At 42.2% G+C, this 20,790-nt stretch overlaps 1 protein-coding gene across 6 annotated transcripts in view; it reads right to left on the bottom strand.

The window, feature by feature from the left end:
* GABRB2 (gamma-aminobutyric acid type A receptor subunit beta2) overlaps nucleotides 1-19,161 on the bottom strand; it is a 106,518-nt gene extending 87,357 nt beyond the window's left edge. For 4 of the 6 annotated variants that reach the window (XM_033139814.1, XM_033139813.1, XM_033139812.1 and 1 more), the window contains exons 1-4: nucleotides 18,963-19,161; nucleotides 17,783-18,014; nucleotides 17,554-17,645; nucleotides 16,429-16,496 (exon numbers count right to left, since the gene is read on the bottom strand). In XM_033139814.1, coding sequence (XP_032995705.1) covers nucleotides 16,429-16,496; nucleotides 17,554-17,626 — 141 coding nt within the window. In that variant the 5' untranslated portion in view covers nucleotides 17,627-17,645; nucleotides 17,783-18,014; nucleotides 18,963-19,161. The other 2 variants (XM_033139809.1, XM_033139811.1) reach the window with 2 other exon arrangements.
* Nucleotides 19,162-20,790: the final 1,629 nt, after the last annotated feature.

Here is a 20,790-nt window from a genome sequence, read left to right on the forward strand (position 1 = left end):
GGGGACGGCATTCCAAAGTGCAAGGACAATTGCAGAAAATGTCCATTTTCTGGTAAACACCCTGTGATATTCTGTAGAGTGTGTTGCCACACGTAAAATTTCTGCAGATTATCTAAGTGATCTTACAGATCTGTAAAGAGGCAGGCAATCCTTTGGGTAACCTGGCTCTGGGTTGTTGTTGTTGTTGTTGTTGTTGTTGTTGTTTTAAAATCATTTATCTGCTTTGATTTAAATAAGTATTTCCAATTTACTTTATTTTGGGTCTGACTCTGGTCTCTCTGGTTACCACAGTGGATTCAATGAAGCAAGCTCAATACTGCCAGTTAAAGAACCTATTTTCGCCTGGAATAACAGCAGCTAAAAGAATCTTCCCAGGGCACAGAACAGGAATTAAGCTACTACATGTTGCTGGAACTTTCCCTTTTCAAAAGGAGGATCAGAGTGAAAATTATCAGATGATTTATAACAGATGATCTGCTTGCAAAAATCATTGTGCAGCATTAGCCAAAGCATTTTAGGAATATCACTTGTAGAGTCAATGAACCTCTAATATGTAGCATATAAAGCAGCTTTGAACTGGATAGGGGGTCACGATGTACTAATTATTTGGTTACTCACATAGTGGCTTAGATGTAATTGTACAAAGTTTAAGGCATCAAATTGTGTAGCACAGCTCTCCAGAAATCTCAAGTTCCAGCATTTTAGGGCTTGTAGCTGATCATAAATCCTTATTAAAATGGAAACCTAGCTAGCATTAACTGTGCTGAACAGCAGTACTGACACAACACTTGACAATGGTTAAGATTAGCAGATGGAAGTTTGGAGGAATCTGTGTTTCAGCACATACAGTGATTCTGTACCAGTGTAGTCCTATGGTTTCCAATGTGGCACACTTTGATACTAAGCAAGGGCATTGCCCCTCCCAATTTTCATTAAAAAATGACTTTTATTGTTGCTTTCTTGTTTGCAAAGGTTGCTTGTTTTGAGACGGGTTAGGTATTTTTCCTGGGTTGCGGGTGTGTGTATTATTTTGTGGAGCTTCTTAGAGTTCAAAATATGCCCTAGGCCCATAATGGTTGGGAACCACTGCTGTAGCCAGAGGCACCAGGTTTCAAAGTAGAATGTGGGGGTTGACTTTATGCACCTGACATCAGGGGAGTCAGGGGCAGAGTCAAACCTGGCTCAGCCCCCAGGAGATGGAGCCCCTAGCTGTAGCCCATTCCCAACTCTTTAACCATGGTAGAAGAAGACTTAATTTATTTTTTATCAAATTAAATATCAATAAGTTAAAAGTGAACTCTTCCGTGAAAGCAGCAATAGTGTTATTTATTTACCCTGAGATAGAAAGTTTGTCCAAATCATTACAATGAATACCATCAGTAAGAAAAGCTCAGCCCTTGCCTATGTTTCTTCATGCAAACTGAGTATTAATTCAAAATTAATATTTCATTTTATGTAATTTTCCATAGCAGAATTTTAAATCATATCATAGACAAAATGGCACACTCAAATCAAGAGAGTTTTAAATGGGAATCTGCCGCCACAAAACGCTGACCAGAAGCAGTGGCAAACCTTTTCCTTTTCCTTGGAACTCAACACTAACTTATGCCAACCACTGATACTGATGAGTTGCTATTGCCCAGTGCCCACAAACTGCTGGGTGGCACATCTTGGTTGCACAAAAAAGGCATTCCTGGCTGTTGATGTAGCAATGATTAATGAGGGCATAGGCACAAAATCAAACAACTTTGCATCATGTCCTAGGAATCAATGACACTTGAAGCTACAGAAACCCAAACCTGAACTTGCCTCCCAGAAAACTGAGCTGCCTAATATATATACTTTCACAACTATGCCCATGTTTTTTGCAAACTTTTTTAAGTTTAGAGACAAAAATGAACAACATGCAGCCAGAGTTTGTGTCTCAGCATTTAGTGTAACAGCTTACATTGGGCAACTAGTCAGAATTCAGAGTGAACTGGGTAAGACACCAAGTTCAGTTTCAGAACAATTTTATAAATGGAGGTTTCTCTCTCTCTCTCTCTCTCTCCTTCTCTCTCTCTCTGTGTGTGTGTGTGTGTGTGGACTTGCCTTTAAAATAGGCAATAAGTAGGTCAGCAGTGAAGATGGCAATTAAATAAAAACAAATTCGAAGATAGAGCATGGCAATTTTAAAGTATCCCAAAGGTGCACATAACCGTCAGGTTTTCTGAACACATACAAATATTCCTTATAAATGGGGATAATCCTGTTTGCAGCTAGTTATATAAGCTGAGGCATATATATGAGTAATAAGCATGAGCTGTCAAGCCCTTAGCAAGTTACAGTTTACTATCTTGCCTTGTGTCTCAAACATATTATCACCAAAGGCTGGCTTCTGTTGCCCCAATGATGCAAAACAAGAAACTTTTAGAAAACATACTTTGTAACTTGCATATTACAAAGCACAACTAATGCAACTGCCTAATTTCAGTATAAATATGGCTTTGCATACGTTTGTATTAAACTGTCCACCCTCCAAAATTGGCTTGTGGGAGTACGGGGGTGGGGAATCCCCAGAACAGTGCTTTAATTCACACAAAGTGTGACATTAAATTCTGCCCTATGACTATGCTTTGTCAGGTTCACTATACTTTAAAACGTGTTACATAATAAAAGCATACATAAAGTACAGGTGTGATACTGCCTAAACCTTATTCTGTGATGGTTGTTCGCTCCTCTTCCTCCTTCTTTCTTTGGCGATCACTTGTAGCTGGAGTAAGATTGTCTTCCATGAACACACTCTTAACGGTGAGTCTGTAAGATTTTGGCCAGCCACAGCTAATAAAGAGATAAAGAGATGCCTTGGTAGAATGGATTGTGGAAACTATCACCTTTTTTTTTTAAGAGATTGATCATTTTGACATCCCTAAAGTCTGCTGGGATCTCCTCTCTCTCCCCAGATTTTCCGATGAGCTTGTGAAGTTGTTGTGTAAGTTCAATTCCGCCCACTTTGAAGACTTCGGGCTGGTCTCCCATCAGGTCCACTGGCTTTGTTGTTTTTCATTTGGTTAATAACTGTACACAACTCTCCCAGAGAACCTCAGCAGCTATGGGGCAGTTGCGGTTAAAGGGATGCAGATAATGTTCTTTCCAACGCAGTGCAATAGCTTCTTATCTTTTAGAAGTGTGGTACTGTCTGTTGAGTGTAGGGGGCATATGCCATGATTTATTGGCCCATAGATGGTCCTTTGTGGCTTTAAAGAAACTCTGTGCATCGTGGGTGTCAGCTAAGTTCTGGAACTCTTGAGCTTTTTTTTTATCCACCAGCTGTTCTTTAGTTCTCTGGTTCTTCTTTGAACCTCAGCCTTAGTGTTGGCATAGGTTTTTTTCATAGTGGCACAGTTTCTATCTCTTTGCCAGATCTGAAAGGCCTTCCTTTTCTTGTCAATAATGCGTTCAATCTCACTGTCATCCTCATCAAACCAGTCCTGGTGTTTATTGGTTTGGTATCCAATAGTTTGTTCACAGGCTGTAAATGGATGTTTTAGCTTGGTCCTGTGTTCCTCACTGTTATCAGGGGACTCTGAAAAGCAGATGGTTCTTAGAGTTGTTTGGAAGCAATCCCGCTTAATGGATCTTGAAGAGCTTAGTGTTCATTGTGCACCTTGATTTCTTTCCTTGAAGCTTGCATTGAGGTATAATCTTGATAGCCATCATGGAACGCATTAATCGGTGATCTGTCCAGCATTTGTTGGCACTCGTCATAGCTATGGCAAGGAGCACATCATGACTGCTGGTGCCTCCATGATTTATTTATTTGTCAAAAGAGTGTGTTGGTACTCTTGCATTAAAATGCATTTACCTGCCCACGTCATACAGATATTCCCTTTTCAGTCCTGGAAATAATGATAGCACTATGTTTGCAGTGCTTTAAAAAAGAAAAAGAAAAACCTAACTACAGTGAGCATGAATCCAATTTGAAACCATGATCAGAGATTTGGGGCAATTTTTAGCAAGAATATTAGTGATGAGATAATGTTTGCCACAATTAAAACTAAAGGGGGGGGGGAATAAGTGCACAGGAATAGTCTGTGAGGAGTTCTATATTTCCAAACTATGGTTCTGTGACTAGGCAGTGTTTTATCTTCGCTGGAGAGTGAAGGGTTATTCACATTTCCATTTACTGTGGCTCCAGCGTGCTCCTATTGCTGTTTGTCTTAAGCTAGGTTCACATGTTAGCTACAATCATCGACATCCTGTGGCTTTTAGAGGAATACTGCAATTTGATGCACTTTCCTCAAACCAGCTTCCACCTGATTAAAAAATGGAAGCCGGCATTCCACTGCAGTGTGAAAATATGTATTATGATGATCAGACCGCTTTGTGAGTGCACAGATGACAGAACATGCATAGATGAAAGTGTCACTGACTTAGGAAATGAAATTATGGGGGGAAATCATCCCCACCCCTGCCCTGATATGAACAGTTGCAGGAGAAATCGACCTGGATACACAGTGGTGGCCGGGGGGGGGGGAAGAGAACAATGACCTTGCAGCATTTCAACAAACTAATGTGAACTCATAGAATCTGCTTGCCCTTTCATAACCTTTTTCCTATATTTAACAGAGAAAATCAGCAGGAAATAAGAGAACATTATAATGCTTCTCTGTTTATTCCTTAAAGCATACAGAATGAACCTTAATGCAGAAAACAGGATAAAGATCAAGACAGGATCATTTTCCCCCTACTGATCTGAGCTAGTTACCCTAGGATGCTAACACACTTGCTCCGAGACTCTAAACACACTTTCTTTTTTAAAAAAGTGTCTGCTTAAATATATGCAGCAGGGAAGCTATTGTTGTTTCCTTGGAAAAGCAAAGTGTCACCAAACAGTTTGATTCTCCAAATTCCTCCAGTTCAAACATGGCCGAGTTTGTACATATGCTGAACCATTCCATGGCTAAGCTTGAAGAAACAAGCATGCTTTACTCCTCCCCCAGCCCTCTTCTTGCTACACTACCCAGATCTAAGCTTGTGGTTTTATCTCTCTCCAGAAGAACCATGAACAGTAAACCCAAGAACTAACTTTGGTTATAGCTGCCCAGGGCTGGATTAGGTTAGATGAGGCCCTGAGCTTCTGAAGGTAATGGGCCCTTTATATAGCAGGCAGGGCCCATTACTTACATCATAGGAGCCTATACAACACAAAACACTGTTGCTGTATGTAGGTTTTATTTATTTGTTTTTTATCTTATATTTTGGAAATGTACATCCAGGTTTTTTTCTTTAATTTTTTTTTGTGCCCTCAAGAAAATGGGGCCCTAAGCTATAGCTTGTCTAGCTTATACATAAATTTGGCACAGTAGCTGCCTTTTATTGAGTCCACCTGGCTCAATATTGTCCACTCTAACTGCTAGCTGAAATCCCACGTTTTCAAACATGGGACATTTCTAGCTCTAACTAGAGATGCTGGGGACTGAATCTGGGACCTTCTGCTTGCAAAGGCAAGTTCTCTAACACTGAGCTACATCCATTCAAATCCTAAGCATGTTTAGTCAAAAATAATCCCACTATGTTAGATAGGGCTTACATCTTGTAAGTGTGTTTAGGATTGCAGCCATCGTTCTTTCATGCTTCTAGAAGCTGGGACATTTGTAGAGAAAATATGTATTACTGTGATGAGGCTGATTATATTTTAAGCGAGAATCAAAAATTATTCTGCTGTACTTAAAGAACTTCTGGAAAAAATGACTATCAATCAGCTGCATTTAAACACAAGGGGGTGGAGTTGTTTGCCCTCACATAGCTTTTTAGAAACAAAAAATAAAATATCAAAGATTCCAGTTCATAACGACCTCTCTTGAATTATTTATTTATTTATTTTAATTTTAAAAAACAATACATGCAAGTTTCTGTTACCATTACAGAAATGTTATCCTATGCTAGTTTCAGATAATTTCTGGTTCTTCTCTTATTTTTTAAAATGAAAGCAATACAGCTAAGAGATAGTTATTCAGTCATTGTACATACAGAATAGATGCCTCATCACCAAAATGTCAAGTGATGCATCGAGTGTTGATGCATCATTCTGTTCTCAAAAGTCAACCCAATTAAAAAGTTAATCAAAATGAAATCCTGCACTTCAGTGCTCTTATGATTATGAGTACCTTATCCACACATACTCACTTCTGATTGATGAAAAACAGTTCCCCCCCTAAAAAATAATAATAATTGATTTGCTTTACTGTGTTCAGCTCTGGAGTCTGGACATCATGCTTATTTATTATATTTATTCGTCAACTCATTATAAAAAAAATTTCTCTAGACCACATGCTGATTAAAATAAATTAAAATAAAATACATTAAAATCCAGCATGAAACCCTAAGCAAACCCTGAATGTTAAAGAAAATAAGAAAAATTGAAGAAAATATAGAAAGAAGTACTATGTGCAACTACAAATACGTTTAATTTCAGCCACATACACTTTGGATGTTACATTACATGAAACAGACTGCGACTACCTACCACTATTTCTGTGGAGCAATGAGAGAACTTCCTCTTGATGTTATAGTGCCACTAGCCCTAAACCTATTATAGCTGCTCGTTAAAAATGAAGGATGCAAAAGGAATCATCGTTACACAATCAAAAAGAAGTTTGCTCTAGTGCTGAAGGGGAGGGGGAGATTAAACCTCTGCTCCCTTCATGCTATTGCCAACAATCATTTATCCCAGCCACCCCCCACGTACTTAAATAAAAAGGGGTGGAAGTAACTGCATATCGTAAATAGCACTATCCACACTGGATAAGAAACCTGACACAATATCATTACACCTTTTAAGTTCGTCCCCACTCAAATACTGAGTTGGCTTAAATGTTATACCAACTAGAAAGAAGGCACCGTTCCATGTCCCAACTTGTATTGTGACTCCAAAAGTGTGCTGCCTCCTCTTGGGTCATGCATTACAGATGGCATGCTATCCCAAATGCTCCTTGGATTCATTCATAAATAATCCAGAGTTATTGGTGGGGAGGTGCTGAGGGGCACTGGATTGGAAAAACTCAGATTATTTTCCAAGGGTTCGGGAAAACACTCACTTGTTTATACTAATGTACCAAAACAAAACAAAACCCCTCTCTTCTGTTTATTGACCTATGCAGTGGTTGCGGAAGCAGTAGTGGCTCATGGCGAGAGAAGGAAGGTTTTTCTTCTCCCATCTCCCTCCTCCATCTTATTTTCTGCAATATGCTGGGTAGCAGTGCAGCATATCTGGAAGATCATGGAAGAGGTGGTTGCAACTGTGTTAACCCTAGGGAGAACTGCTATCTCACTGTCTCCCAGGTTGCTGGTATTTCTATGAAAAAGAGTTTGGATTTGATATCCCACTTTATCACTACCCGAAGGAGTCTCAAAGCAGCTAACATTCTCCTTTCCCCTCCTCCCCCACAACAAACACTCTGTGAGGTGAGTGGGGCTGAGAGACTTCAAAGAAGTGTGACTAGCCCAAGGTCACCCAGCAGCTGCATGTGGAGGAGCGGAGACACGAACCCGGTTCCCCAGATTACAAGTCTACTGCTCTTAACCACTACACCACTACTATGACGGTTTTGGAGCTGAGTTTTCCATGCTTTTTTCAAAGATGTAATTTAATTTTACTGTGGCATTTGTATTGTTTTTAGCATATTGTGCACATCAAGTGCAAGTAGATAAATAGGTACCGCTTCAGCGGAAGGTAAACGCTGTTTCCATGTGCTGCTCTGGTTCACCAGAAGTGGCTTAGTCATGCTGGCCACATGGCCCGGAAGCTGTATGCTGGCTCCCTCGGCCAATGAAGTGAGATGAGCGCTGCAACCCCAGAGTCATCCCTGACTGGACCTAATGGTCAGGGATCCCTTTACCTTTACTTTTACACCACTTCAGGTGCTGCTTAGAAAGCGGGAAAAGAGGTACAGCAGTAATATTACTGTTAATAGTTTAGTATAGTTTAGTGCTAAAGTAAACAGCATGAAATACTTTATACAAGCCAAAATGCAAAGTTTTACAGAAGTAGGTTAAAACGGACCTATGTCTCAAATAAATAATTCATACTTTCAAGCTCCCATAAAACATTTAATAGGCAATAAAGCTTAAGAGCCAGAGTTTTCAAAATTTCTCAGGCCCCAAAATTGATATTAGGTTTTCAAACAAGCTTAATGCCTAGTTTGTCTCTTTCAACTGAAGTGGACAGCTTTTTCAAAGCACTCAGCACTTCAAGCTCAGATTCTTCTTATGAAAGGAGTCTGGCAGAGCAAACATCCGGCTGATAGAAACTCATACAATTTTATATGACCAAAAAACACAGCTGAAATGTAAGAAATGCTTTCTACTCGCTCCACTGGCAACAAATGCTATAATTACACATATTCCAAGTCTTCAAGATCTTTTTTTAAAGTATTTTAAGCTTCTCCATCAATTGATCTCTGTATGACTTATTTCCTAACCATTTTCTCCTTCTCCCATCTGCTTTCTAGTATGCATTTTCTAGCTTAGGAAGTGCTGATCATTGTTTCACGTTTAAAATATGGCCCAGTTCAAATTAAGCCAAAATATGAAAGAGCCTTTTGCTTCTGCATCCCTTTGCTTCTTCCTTCAGCACATGCTTAAATACCTAGTTTCATCTCAGCTGAGAGATTATGTTGACAACTTCCAAACAATCCAGAATCCTAAACCAACTTCAACTTGTTCAAAGTTGGGAACCATGATTTTCCAATAAAGATGAAACAGAAATTGATTCCTCCTTAGAGACTTCCTGGTTTAATCACAGCTCATGCAATGGGGATGGATGCATCAGCAAAGGACTCATTCATGTCTCAGATTATTAGAAGAAATATGATTGTCCAACAGTCTCTTCAAAGCTCCGGCTTAAACTTAAAAGTTAACTCTTCTCAAACAGATAGGGCTTGGTTGATACCAGGGAGGGGGCCTTTAAAACAGCTTGTCTAAGCTCTGGAGAATCCCCTTCCAAAGGAAACCCATCACACCTTCTCTTTATGAGCCTTTTGCAAGTTGGAAAAAACCTTCCCTTTTAGGAAGTATTTGGGCTGTGGACTGCTATATTAAGCAATTGGTCTCTGGATTTTTGTTTTGTTGTTAGTCACTGTGACCTCTTCAGAAGAAATGTCAGATAGAAATTATCACATAAATAAGCCTGACTCCCAGTACACATCTGTCTTTCTAAAATGCCCTCAGCCATGAGAGTCAACTCTCATTGGGTAGGCTTGCCTGCTCTCTGAGTATTAAAAGGTATAAAAAAGTCAAATCCATAAACACAACACACACACAATGAAAACTTAAAAAAAAAAACACTACAGGATATGATCTGCTCACAGAAACTGGATATTTGTCAGTATTTCTCTTAGTGGAATTTCCACTCACCAGTTAAAGTATTTCTGAATATTCCAACATACTGTGACATCACAGCACACAGGAACAGCTGGGAGAGAGGAGTTTGTAGGTGGCAGGCACCAACTTCCTAGCGAGAGCCAATTTCAAGCCAATTGTAATTTTTAATAATTTACTCTTGCTTTGTTAAATGTTGGAATTTGCTCACTGTATTGTTCTAGTTTGTTCTGCATTACTCATATAACCACAACAGCATAATGGCATACATAAACCACAGGAAACTTATCAGATTCTTCAGCCTAAAGTCATGTCCAGCACTCAATCATGCAATTAAAGACCAGTATGATGACCATATAATTAATACTATAATAATCAGTAAAAGCCATTAATGCCAGTGCAGTGTCCACACTACAGTAATTATTACCAAAGTCCTTGTGGTTATATTGCTTGTTTCCTGTGTTGTTTTCCAATGGTTAAGTGCTAATGCAAATACGTTAGAGAGGACAAAATTTTTAAATAATTTTTGGTCTACCCACAGTATAACTATTGCAATAGGAACATCAATATCTATGTATAAGTGCAATTGCTTCAGCAGCAAATTTAGTTTCCAGAATAGGCATGTTAACTTTGTAGCAGCAACAAATAGTTTGAGAGCTCATTTAAAATAAACTTGATAGCCTCTAAATTGCTACAGAGGGTTTGTAATGTTATTAATTGCTTAGGTACCCTTATTAAAAGTTAGGATGTGGGTCAGTCCTGATAGGCAAATGGTATAGTCCCTAGCAAACAACAGACAATCCCCAACATGGCAGTCTTCTTTCCCACTTCTTTCTGGAAACACTAGGGATCATTTTCTTACAATGGTTCAATCTGGTAATGGGTGACACAGACTCCAAATTCAGAATAAATCTGATCTTTTATACTCTCTCAGATAAATAAATGGGTGAATAGACTTTATAAGAGAGGTCTCTGAAATCTCATATGTCAAGTGCCCAGGAACCATCCTGCCAACTTATTTGTCCATTCCACTCTTTTCTCCAGATCTCTGCTTACCATTTTACACTTGTTCACAATGAATTGCATTTGCCATTTTATCACCCACCCACTCAGGTTTGGAGAGGTCCTTTCAGAGCTCTTCACAATCTCTTTTTCATGATCCTGAACAATCTAGTATCATCTGCAAACTTGGCCACCACACCACTCACTGCTAACTCTAGATCAGGTTAAGAAGCGCAAGTCTCAATAATGATCTTTGCTCCACTTCAGAGAACTGTCCATTTATCCCCACTCTTGCTTCCTTATCCTATCCATGAACTACAAGAGGACCTCTCGTCTTACTCTTTGACTGCTAAGCTAGGTTTGCTAGGAAAACTGTTTCCAGTTTTCCTGGCAAACAACACAATTGAGGCTTCTGAACATGCCACCAAGACTACTGGGGTATGTCATTTGAACTCCCCCTGGTTGAATGAATTGAGCCAAATGGATTTAGAAAGTACAGACACACAGCATATAGAAGCACCAAGCATGTTTGGGAAACCTTCAGAGTGTCAACTGGTGTCAACAGTCTTCTGTACTGTCATTTCTTCCCCACTATTGCAATCTAAGTTGGGAATGCATGGGAAGAAGCAAACCAGCTGCACACTACCCTGGGGGTAGTAGGTGCTGAGGCAAATGAATTACAAGCTCAGGTGACCTTTGGAGGGAGGGTGGATTCCCTATATTTGGGTATCTTACATATTTGAGTAGTTTAAACATACACACACACACACCAGTTCAAATTTGACTATCTTATGTGTACACTGGAGCTTTTCTGGCCTCTGCAAAGGCATTAACCTGCCTGCTGTTTATTCTAGTCCTCCCCTTCAGCTCCCTTCATACGACTCTTCAGAAGGAAATGATGAAGGCCTGATTTGTACTTTGCAGATAGAAACTATTGCAATGGTCCTCTAAATTTAGCAGTCAGTGAAATCTGTTCATGTGGGAGCCAAGAAGATTCTTCAAAAGCAACCAGCAAACCAATCACAACTTCCTGCTGGATTTGGAAATCCAGTTCTTTCTGCTCCAGAATCCAGTGGGGAGGGGCGCTCAGAAATTCCATGGAAATCCATTGTTTGAATTCAAGCATGCAGGTTCATGCTTGAATTTTGTTTCCTGCTGAAGTTACTTAGATTATAAAAGTTTCAAAATATTATAAGAGCCTTCTTCACTTAGCCACAGCTGTGAAATGCACTATGGATAAATGATGCCCACCTGCATAGTTAACAGCAAACTTATCTATCCTAACATACATTTCTAGGATAATGCACTTGGATGAACAAAATTTCTGAGCTAGGCTATATTATTTGTTATAAAATAGTAACAGTAATACTTTCAATCTCAAGAGAGCTAGTGCCATTCGAGATAGAATGATAGACATAAATTATTGACAACTAGGTACAAAGTCAACTATTCAAAAGTATTCTCAGTGGTGTAACTGCTGCCCAAAAAATCACTTTTTCATTGTCGGATTGCACAAGACATAGTTGAACCTTCTCATGTACCATTAGCTCACAAGGGAGAGAAGCTTTAAAAAGGGGTGGGGGTGGGAACAGTGATGTGCATGTGTGGTAGAGTTGGAGCACACTATCTGCAATGAACTATATTTAAAGATGGGGAGGGACTTGTTTCAAAAGAAGGTGGTGGAGCAAGGGGTGTTCTTCCTGGTGTTCAGCATTTGTTTTATCATTCTTGTTTTTAATACACTTCTGTATCTTGCACTTGCTTGATATAGAAGGGGTACTAAGCCTTTGAAGTAATAAAGCTGTAAATAAGGTCACAAAATGGCTTGCAGAAATTCACAACTTCAAACTACAAAAATTATTGGAATATGTCCCAATCGCAGAGGAAATCACATTTTCCCAGCAATGAAATACTGCCGTTTGAGTGCTGGGAAAATGTGATTTATCGCCAACAAAAACACATGTGAGGAAAGACAACTAGATTGTCAGTGCCAGAGTAACAAATGCACATTTTTATTGCTGACAAAAATAAACTGGCAACACCCTGACAAATTAATTAAGTTCTTTTTTTTTTAAAACACTCCTTGTCACAAGCCTGTTTACTGCTTGCTCTCATATGCCACTCTCACATGTCACTCATATTGTATACTGCCATACATATATGCTGCTTTGGATGGATATGCACTCTCTTCACTTCTGCATCAACAATTGTTCTTGTACATTCTTTACCAATATACCCAGGACTGGAGGGAGGACAGAGGAGAGGGTGTGTGTGTGGTGTGTGTGTGTCATAATCCTCATATCTTCAAGATATGGTTCTGCATCAGCATTTATTGACAAATTAAAGGCCACAATACATTAGACTGAATGTTAGATGAACAATTAGAAGATATTACATGACAACTATGTTCAAAAAAACCCTGGGCTAAAATTTTCTATCGTTTAATAATGCTGGTGTTACTATTGACAACTGGATACTTGTAGCCAACAACCCAATTGTATAAATGTTTACTCAGGAGTAAATCTCACTGCGTCCAATGAGGCCTACTGCAGGCAAGTGTGTGTGTAAGGTTGCAAACATAAAAACACTTGCTAGGAAAAAGTGGAGCTCGCTTTTGAATTCACATGCTTAGGATCAACGCTGTAAATCTTCTGTTTGTCAAACATGCCAGATTCAGCTGTGCTAGACAGTAAATTTGTACAACATTTTGAATATTTTACTTTAGACTTTGGGGGGCGGTGAGAGACCACAAGTTTCAATGAATGTAAGTGAAGCTTTAAATAAAGCAAAACGCCTTTGAAACTGTCACTCATGCATTTGACCAGACAAGCCCAGTATAAAAAGGACACACACTCAATCTGTACAGCACAAGGCTACTCATATCTACTCAGAAGCATGTCCCATTAATTTCAATGGGGCTTATTCCAAAGTATTGCACTGGATTGTAGGCTTAACAATAGTGAATGACCAGGAGCTGTCCGTGGTACTACGTGCTTCTCTTCCCTGCAGCCCCTTCGCCTCTTCTGCTCAAGTTCTTGTTACCAAATTTAAATGAGTGTTAATTGGCACCAGTTGCAATTAGGGTTAATATTAACTGAGGGTTGACCTTAGCAAGCATTTGAAGTAGCTTCAAATTCTGGTTAGAGACCAACACCAGTTAGTCTAAACCAGTGTTTCCCAAACTTGGGCCCCATCTGTTTTTGGACTACAATTCCAATCATCCCTGACCACTAGCTAGGGATGATGTGAGTTATAGTCCAGCTACAGCTGGAGACCCAAGTTTGGGAAACACTGATCTAAACCATGGTTAATGTGGGCTCTGATGTAGTCCTTAACTATGGTATAGACTAAAGAAGGGGAAATTGAGCTTGAGAAGAGAGGTGTTTCTGTAGTAAACCCACAGCATGTTCCTTTTTCTGCAATCACGGGAAGTGGTCAAGATTATTTGGTCTGCACCAACCTATAATGAAAATATCAATTTAGGCACTGCCAAAGTAAGTGGCAGCATAGCGACTAAAACCCACAGAGAAAACAGTAAGGCCCTTCTATGGCAAGATGTCAAAGAACAAGCTTACAAATTTTCAGGTGAATTACAACCTGATTTTCAAAGAAGCCAATGCAGGGTCTATGCAGAATTAAGCTCCAATGAGTTCAATGGGACTTATTCTCAGGCAAGTGCGTATAGAATTGCAACCTCTATTTTTTTAAAAAAAATCAGATCACATTGCAGCAAAGTGAAGAAACTCTGTGTTGTCCTTGGCAAAGGCACCCATCCACCATCTTCAGGAAATAAGTTTACTGCAATTTCTTATCATTCATCTGATTAAAAGAAGCCTTATGAGGCCAAATTCATTTTATCCAAACAAGGTGGGTGTTTTTTTTAAGAGTATTACCTAAGTAGTACTATGAATATTGTTTTTTCATATTAATGTCCATTCTTCATCTGGACAGAGACCTTTTCTGATACTAAAGTTTCACCATTCAAACTTCTGGAGGCCACTTAACAGACTGCATTACTGTATCTTCTTAACAAAACAGAATAGTTACAAGCCTTCAGATCAGAACAGGTTCTCATTTTAACACCAGTATTGCGATCAGGTTTGTAAAGTATGAGACTCTTGAACAAAATAAATGTTAATATTTCCAAAAAGGCATAAAACATGGTATGTGTAACCCAGGTTAGTTTTATTTAAGTAGTGGGCCGATTTCAAAAACAATCTGCCATTTCTAGGACATATAGACAAACCACTAGGAGCATGCTGGAGTATGTTCACGTGACAGTGATCTAAATTCAAAATTCAGCATCTCTCACTAGACATATTATACCTTAGGATCACTTTGGGAAGAAGGAATTGGAATCATGCATGCCTCAGTGATCAGGTTCAGACATAGTAAAACAAATTCCCTGAATATGAACATGCAAAGCTCTAATATTTACACAACCATTTCTCAATACATTAGAAATGGAATTGTTCTTTCAAAGTTTGGAAGATTATGTCTATCACAAAGACACATTAATAACTTCTGAAGAAAAAGTGTCACACCCTGACAATGTCCACCGAGTGTTAATTCATGTCATGCTAATGTGCAATAGAGCCAAATACCCCAAGCAATCATAAAAAATTTTTTTAACACAGTGTGTGGGGGCTGGGGCTGGGAATCTGTAATTTAAACTGAACATTTTCTATTTGAACTCTAGGTCTCACTCATTAATGAAACTGAGCTGACACAATTTCATGTCATTATAATTTGCCTGGTCATCTCATTAAAGGAAAGTCTTCCATATTTTACAATGCTAAGCTACTGTGATCCTTTAACAAACACAATGGATGTTAAGGTTCAACACAGTCTGCAAATGAAAACAAAATGTTCAAAAGAAGTTAACCCTAGTGCTTCTTGTTACTTTCTTCCCTTCATTAGTGGTCTGCCGCCTGAGTAATGGATATATGATGAGGCTATCTTATTTTTATTTTTAAGTGTTTAAGCAACTCTAGATTAACTAGTCTTATAGATAGCTCAGTCGCTATGCAAGAAGTTTTGTTTTAATAAAATAAAATAAATACTTGCCTCAAGTGTAGCATGCTATAATAGGGCAGTCTTCCTAACAAACTTTTCAGTGTGTTCACATGGCTTCTACGGCCATTTAAAAATATATATGCAAAGAACCAAAGATATGCAAGACAAAGTGTGACCTCATTTTATGCTATCCAGGTCCCATTCCAACATGTGTACACACCCATCTCTTCACCCTCTATACTTTCATTTAATAGTATGGCTCTACACATTAGAAATGGCAATAAACTCATATGAAGCGTTCATGCAACATTTTAAAAACTGCATTCATCAACCTAATTACAACTTTATGTTTGGGTGCACAACATTCATCTCAATCTCCATGCCTCCCAATAGTAACTGAAACAATTAAACTGTCCCAAATACATGATGAAAATTTTAAAACATTCTGAACTGTTGTGCAAATTGATGTCAGCAGGGGGCGCTCCTGCATGAAGCAAAAGGAGGCCACTATTGTTCCTCCAAGTCTCTCAGTAGCACTTAACTATATGTCTGAAATGGTCTCTCCTATATACTAAGCTCTGTCAAAAATAATAATCATCATACCAGCTTTTTACACACTAAAAGTCGTAGTGTTTAAAAGCCTTTTGGAATAAACTTGCAGATATTAATCTGAAGGACAATGTTTTATTTCAGTGGCCTTACAAGAGGCCTCTTAAAACTCATTCTAGTTATTCTATGGATTTCCCCAAAATACCATAGGCTACTAGCATTTTTCTTATTCAAAAGTTTCAGATAAAAATAGCCCAAATCAATAGCTTGAGAAATTATTTCACACTGCTTTCTATGTAGAGTAGACGCAAGCACCCAGTTGGGGAGCGGGGGGGGGGGGGGGGAGATGGCCTAATTAACTGGAGGGCACTGGTGCACATTGGTGGTAAATGAGAAATAAAAGCAATGAAGTCAGAACCTGCATTCACAGTTACTGATTCCACAGACCCTTTAAAAACCTGGTTGGGGGAAGATGGACTGAAAGATAAATGAAATACTCACCATATTGACTTCTGACACCATGTCTATGCTGGCAATATCTATGTTCATGCCAACAGCCACAGGGGGACCTGCAACACAAGATGGTCTGCACTGTGATCTCTCACAATTTAACTCATTCATGCAAGCATTATTCGGACTGAAGAAGGGGTGGGGCACCAAGGGCTTCATTTTAGCCACGAGTTTGCCTTGCAGCGCTTCCAGGGTCGCTGTCAGCGACGGGTGCTTTATATAACACACACACACACACACACACACACACACACACACACACACACACACACGTGTGTTAATAATAGGGCAAAGTGTCTTTTTAAGTGGCTGGCCGGAGATACACCCCACTAGACTTGCTGTGTGAGTTTCAACCCAGAGGCTTCTGTTCCTGCTTGCTGCACGGGCTCAGTCCGGTTAGCTGAGCCCTGCAAGCAGGCGAATCCGAGCGAGAGGGAAGCAGACTCGGGATTCAAGGAGGACTTTACGGGGCTCTCGGAACAGCACGCTCCTCAGAGCCCAGTAACAGCAGTGTGCCGTCTGTACTAGCGGCTGCCAGATACGTTCAGAGAGGGTCCAAGGACCCGGTTTAGCATACAGAAGCACAAACGGCGCGGAAACCTGCTCCCCAACGCACAGCTCACAGGGAGCAGAATGACATTTTCACCTCGCTTAGCCGACATCCTGTACTCAAAAAAGGAGAAATATTTACTGTGGCCACAGGCACAGCACACCAGGCTTGGTGACACGGATGCTGGGGAAACTTAGGAGATTTGCTTCTCCATAAGCCAATTAGCCAAGCTTTAATTACGCGTTAATAGGTAATCAACGCACACGAGACCAAGTACTGTATGTATAGATACACAAACATACAAATATAGACACAGACACACACGAGGAGATTTAAAGGATCGCGTCACGGCCGTTCTGGGCTAAGGGAAATTGGGGAACCAATTGGCTTAACTTTGGGTCGAGCTTCAGAAAATGGCAACATAGATGCAGAGCAGGAGCAGCGCTCACACACGTTGAAAACACACACACGCGTGCGCGCACACACACACACATACACACACCACACTCCGGAGAAGGGACAGCCAGAGCGTGGAGCAGGCTTTTCTACAAAAGCAATCGAATTACCTCCGAAATCTGGCCTCAGCCGAATGTCGTAGCCTTTCAGCAGTCTATCCACGGTCTCTTTTACCAGGGACATATTGCTGGGATCATTAGCACTAAAGAAAGGGGTAAAAAGACATGAGGAGAGAGCGGTTTCCCCCGTCTCTATCTCGAAAGATGCATTCTGCACCTCCCCAGTTATACAGTACAATTCAAAGTGAAGGCGAAAAAGAGAGAGCCTTCGGCCACTTACCTCTGTGCACACACCACTGTTATGATTAAGGGCAACGACCAAATTCCAAAGCAACCCTTTTCCCGGACTCAGCATCCCTTTAGCTTTTGATATGATTTAGGGCTTCAGTGGAAGAGAAGAAGAGATCCAACTTATTCTAGCCAGTGCAGTAATTCTAATGTGGAGCGCATGCGCACGGCGTACCACAACATCAAAAGGAGCAGTGGTTGCTGCTGGAGATGGAGCAAATTTCCTTGCCAAAAAAGAAGGAAAGGAGGAAAGAAAAAAATTAAAGGGGAAGAAGGAGATGCATTATTTAAAAAAGAGAGTGATCCACAAGAGGATTAAGAGGTTGTTTTTTTGTTGTTGTCCTCTTAAGTAAAATAACATAGACTTCAACAACCGAGGAAGTTTCAAGAGTTGCAGGTTACAGCAGTTTTGCAACCTAGTTTAAATGGGGAAATGTGCAAAATCGGATTAGGAACGGAAGGGAAAAGAGGTTAAAACGGGAATGCAAGGCGTGCACATGGGGGAGGGGGAAAGCTAGACTTTATGCTCTTTGGGAATAGCAAATGGTGGGTGAAATCGCGGGGGGGAGGGGGCCCGAGTTAGCAATGGGTGGCTGGAAAGGGCTCAGCCTATAGCATTTGGGGAAGGGGGGATGTGAGATGATGACGAGTTTCTTTGGTAGGGGTGAGATGGTTGCCTGAGCTCCTGGAAAAAGAGAGAGAGAGAGAGAGAGAGAGAGAGAGAGAGAGAGAGAGAGAGAGGTGGTCTTGGGGGCACAGAAATTAAGAGCGGGGAATCGCTGGATGACGTGGTGGGTCCTGCGATGCTCAGGAGTCTTTACACCGGAAAAAAGTAAAAAAGTAGGATCTACAGAGCCTTAACACCATGCAAAGAGGCTGAGACAAAAGGCCACGTCTTTCTTTTTTTCGGTTTTTATTGTATTATTATTATTCTTCCACCTAACGAGATCGTGCATCTATAGAAGGGATGGGGCAATGCGAGAAGGCGATCGTGCCTAAATGCACCACCACCATTCATAGGAAAGGTGGGGTGGGGTGGGGGGCTGGAAGAGGGCAAGGGGGGAAGTTACCCGGACGAGAAGTCTAGGCTGTCAGTGACCATGCTGCTGCTGCTGCTGCTGCCGCCGCCGCCGCCGCCGCCGTGGTGCATTTGGCACTCACAGCCTCCTTACCTTCCCTGGTAGGAAATTGCAGAAATGCACCGCTCAGGGCTCGAATCGATGCCCGCGAAGAAAGCGCAGAGGAGCAGCGAGCTGATTTGGGGATGCTTTGAGTGACACTTAAATCCCCAGAAGCCGAGCTAGACCTGAAAGGCTTCCTTGCAAAGATGCCTGCTGCTGCTGCTGCTGCTGCCGCCGCCAGCTCCTTTCCTCCTCCACCACCGCCGCCGCCGCCGCCGCCACCACCTCCTCCTCCTCCTCCTCCTTCTCGTCCTGCAAAAACCCACTTGGAGCCGCCGTGGATCTGTGCTGCTTCATTGAACGGATGCGGGGTGCGGGGCTGAAGTGCTCGCCTTGCCGGGGATAGCACGAGAAGCAAGGCGCGCGGGGCGGGGAAAGTTGGAATTAGGCAGAAACACTTGGATTCCTCAATTAAGCCACGAAATCTCTAATTCGCTACAGGGGAGAGAGAGGAGAAGGAGGAGAAGCAGCAGCAGCAGCAGGGAGAGGAGAGAAGAACGGGGCGGAAAGGGGGGGGCGTTCCACGCCGCGGGAGGCGGAGGGGGGCGGCGGCGGCGGCGGCGGCGGCGGCAGAGAGAGGTGAACTGTGCTTGTGTAGGAGACGCCGAGAGCCTCGGGTAGCTCCTCAATAAACGTTTAGTCATTCCGCACACACAGACCGCGGCAGGCGGGTTTCCAGCCCCGGCCTCCTCCTCCACCAGCACCTCCCCGCCTTTTGCCTGCTGGCAGCCTATGCTCGGCTTTTCGGGAAAGGCTGGAAGAAGCCATTCTCCAGCACTGGGCCGTTCCCAGCACGAAACTGCCATTGCAAGCACAAAACACACACACACACACGCTTCAGACAAAATAGCAAGGCGCCTCTCGGCTGCCCGGAATGAACAAAGCGGGGTCGTTTTCCTCAGGGAAGGCCTGCCCCGTTTCAGGAGCCCAGGCCTGGGTGGAAGGGGCGGCAAGCGGGCGTGAGGCGGCGGCGGCGGCAGCCTGGCTCTTTGGATTGAGCACGTCCAGCTGCACTGCCTTGCCCTGCGCGTGTCAACCGCAGAGGCGGCCTGAGGAGACGCGCTACCGCAGCGCTCAGCGGCGCGGCCCGAGAAGGGGAGGCGGCTCTTTCTCTCAACTGAGGCGCTTCACCTGAGGCGCTGGGCTGGGATGGGCTGCTCCAGAGCGGAGGCCGCAGGCGGGAAGAAGCGGCCTCGCGTGGCGCAACGTAGTCCTTCCCGCCCACCGCTGCTGAATGCCAAGGTGGCGGGCGGAAAGGGGGGCGCAAAATGTCCATGTGAGGGAGAACTCCCCGCGTTTCTGCATAGCGGGTGTGTGAGAGAGAGGTGTCCCCAGGCGTAAGCAGGGAGAAGGAGTGTAGGCAGCGAGGAACATTGTGGGAGCTCAGGTGGGAGCCCCCGCAGAGCAAAAAGAGAGACTCGGCGTCTTCAACACCGAGAAGCACATTTTTTCCCTCAGGTCCTGTCCTAGAGGGTACGGGGAGCCCGCTTTAAACTGAGGCTTTTTTATTTGGCCTCCACAGCCGCCTCTTATAGTGGCGCAAGTGTCGAGCGGGAAGGCAGGGAGTCCGGGGTCTCTCCTGCGCAGTCCGTCACACACGCGCCCAATGCAGTAGAGCCAACTCGATTGGCAGCGGCGCTCCGGAGTCTGCGAATGGCTTCGGGCGGCAGTCGGCAGACCTGGCATTGTAACTCCCATTACTTGGAAGACAGTCCCATTGCGATCCAAACAAAACAAAACAGCAGTTGGAATGGCCTTAATGGAAATCATAGAACTGGAGGATCATGGCCAAACTTGGCCCTCCAGCTGTTTTGGGACT

This window comes from Lacerta agilis, chromosome 2 (assembly GCF_009819535.1).
Source record: "Lacerta agilis isolate rLacAgi1 chromosome 2, rLacAgi1.pri, whole genome shotgun sequence".
Taxonomy (NCBI): Eukaryota; Metazoa; Chordata; class Lepidosauria; order Squamata; family Lacertidae; genus Lacerta; species Lacerta agilis.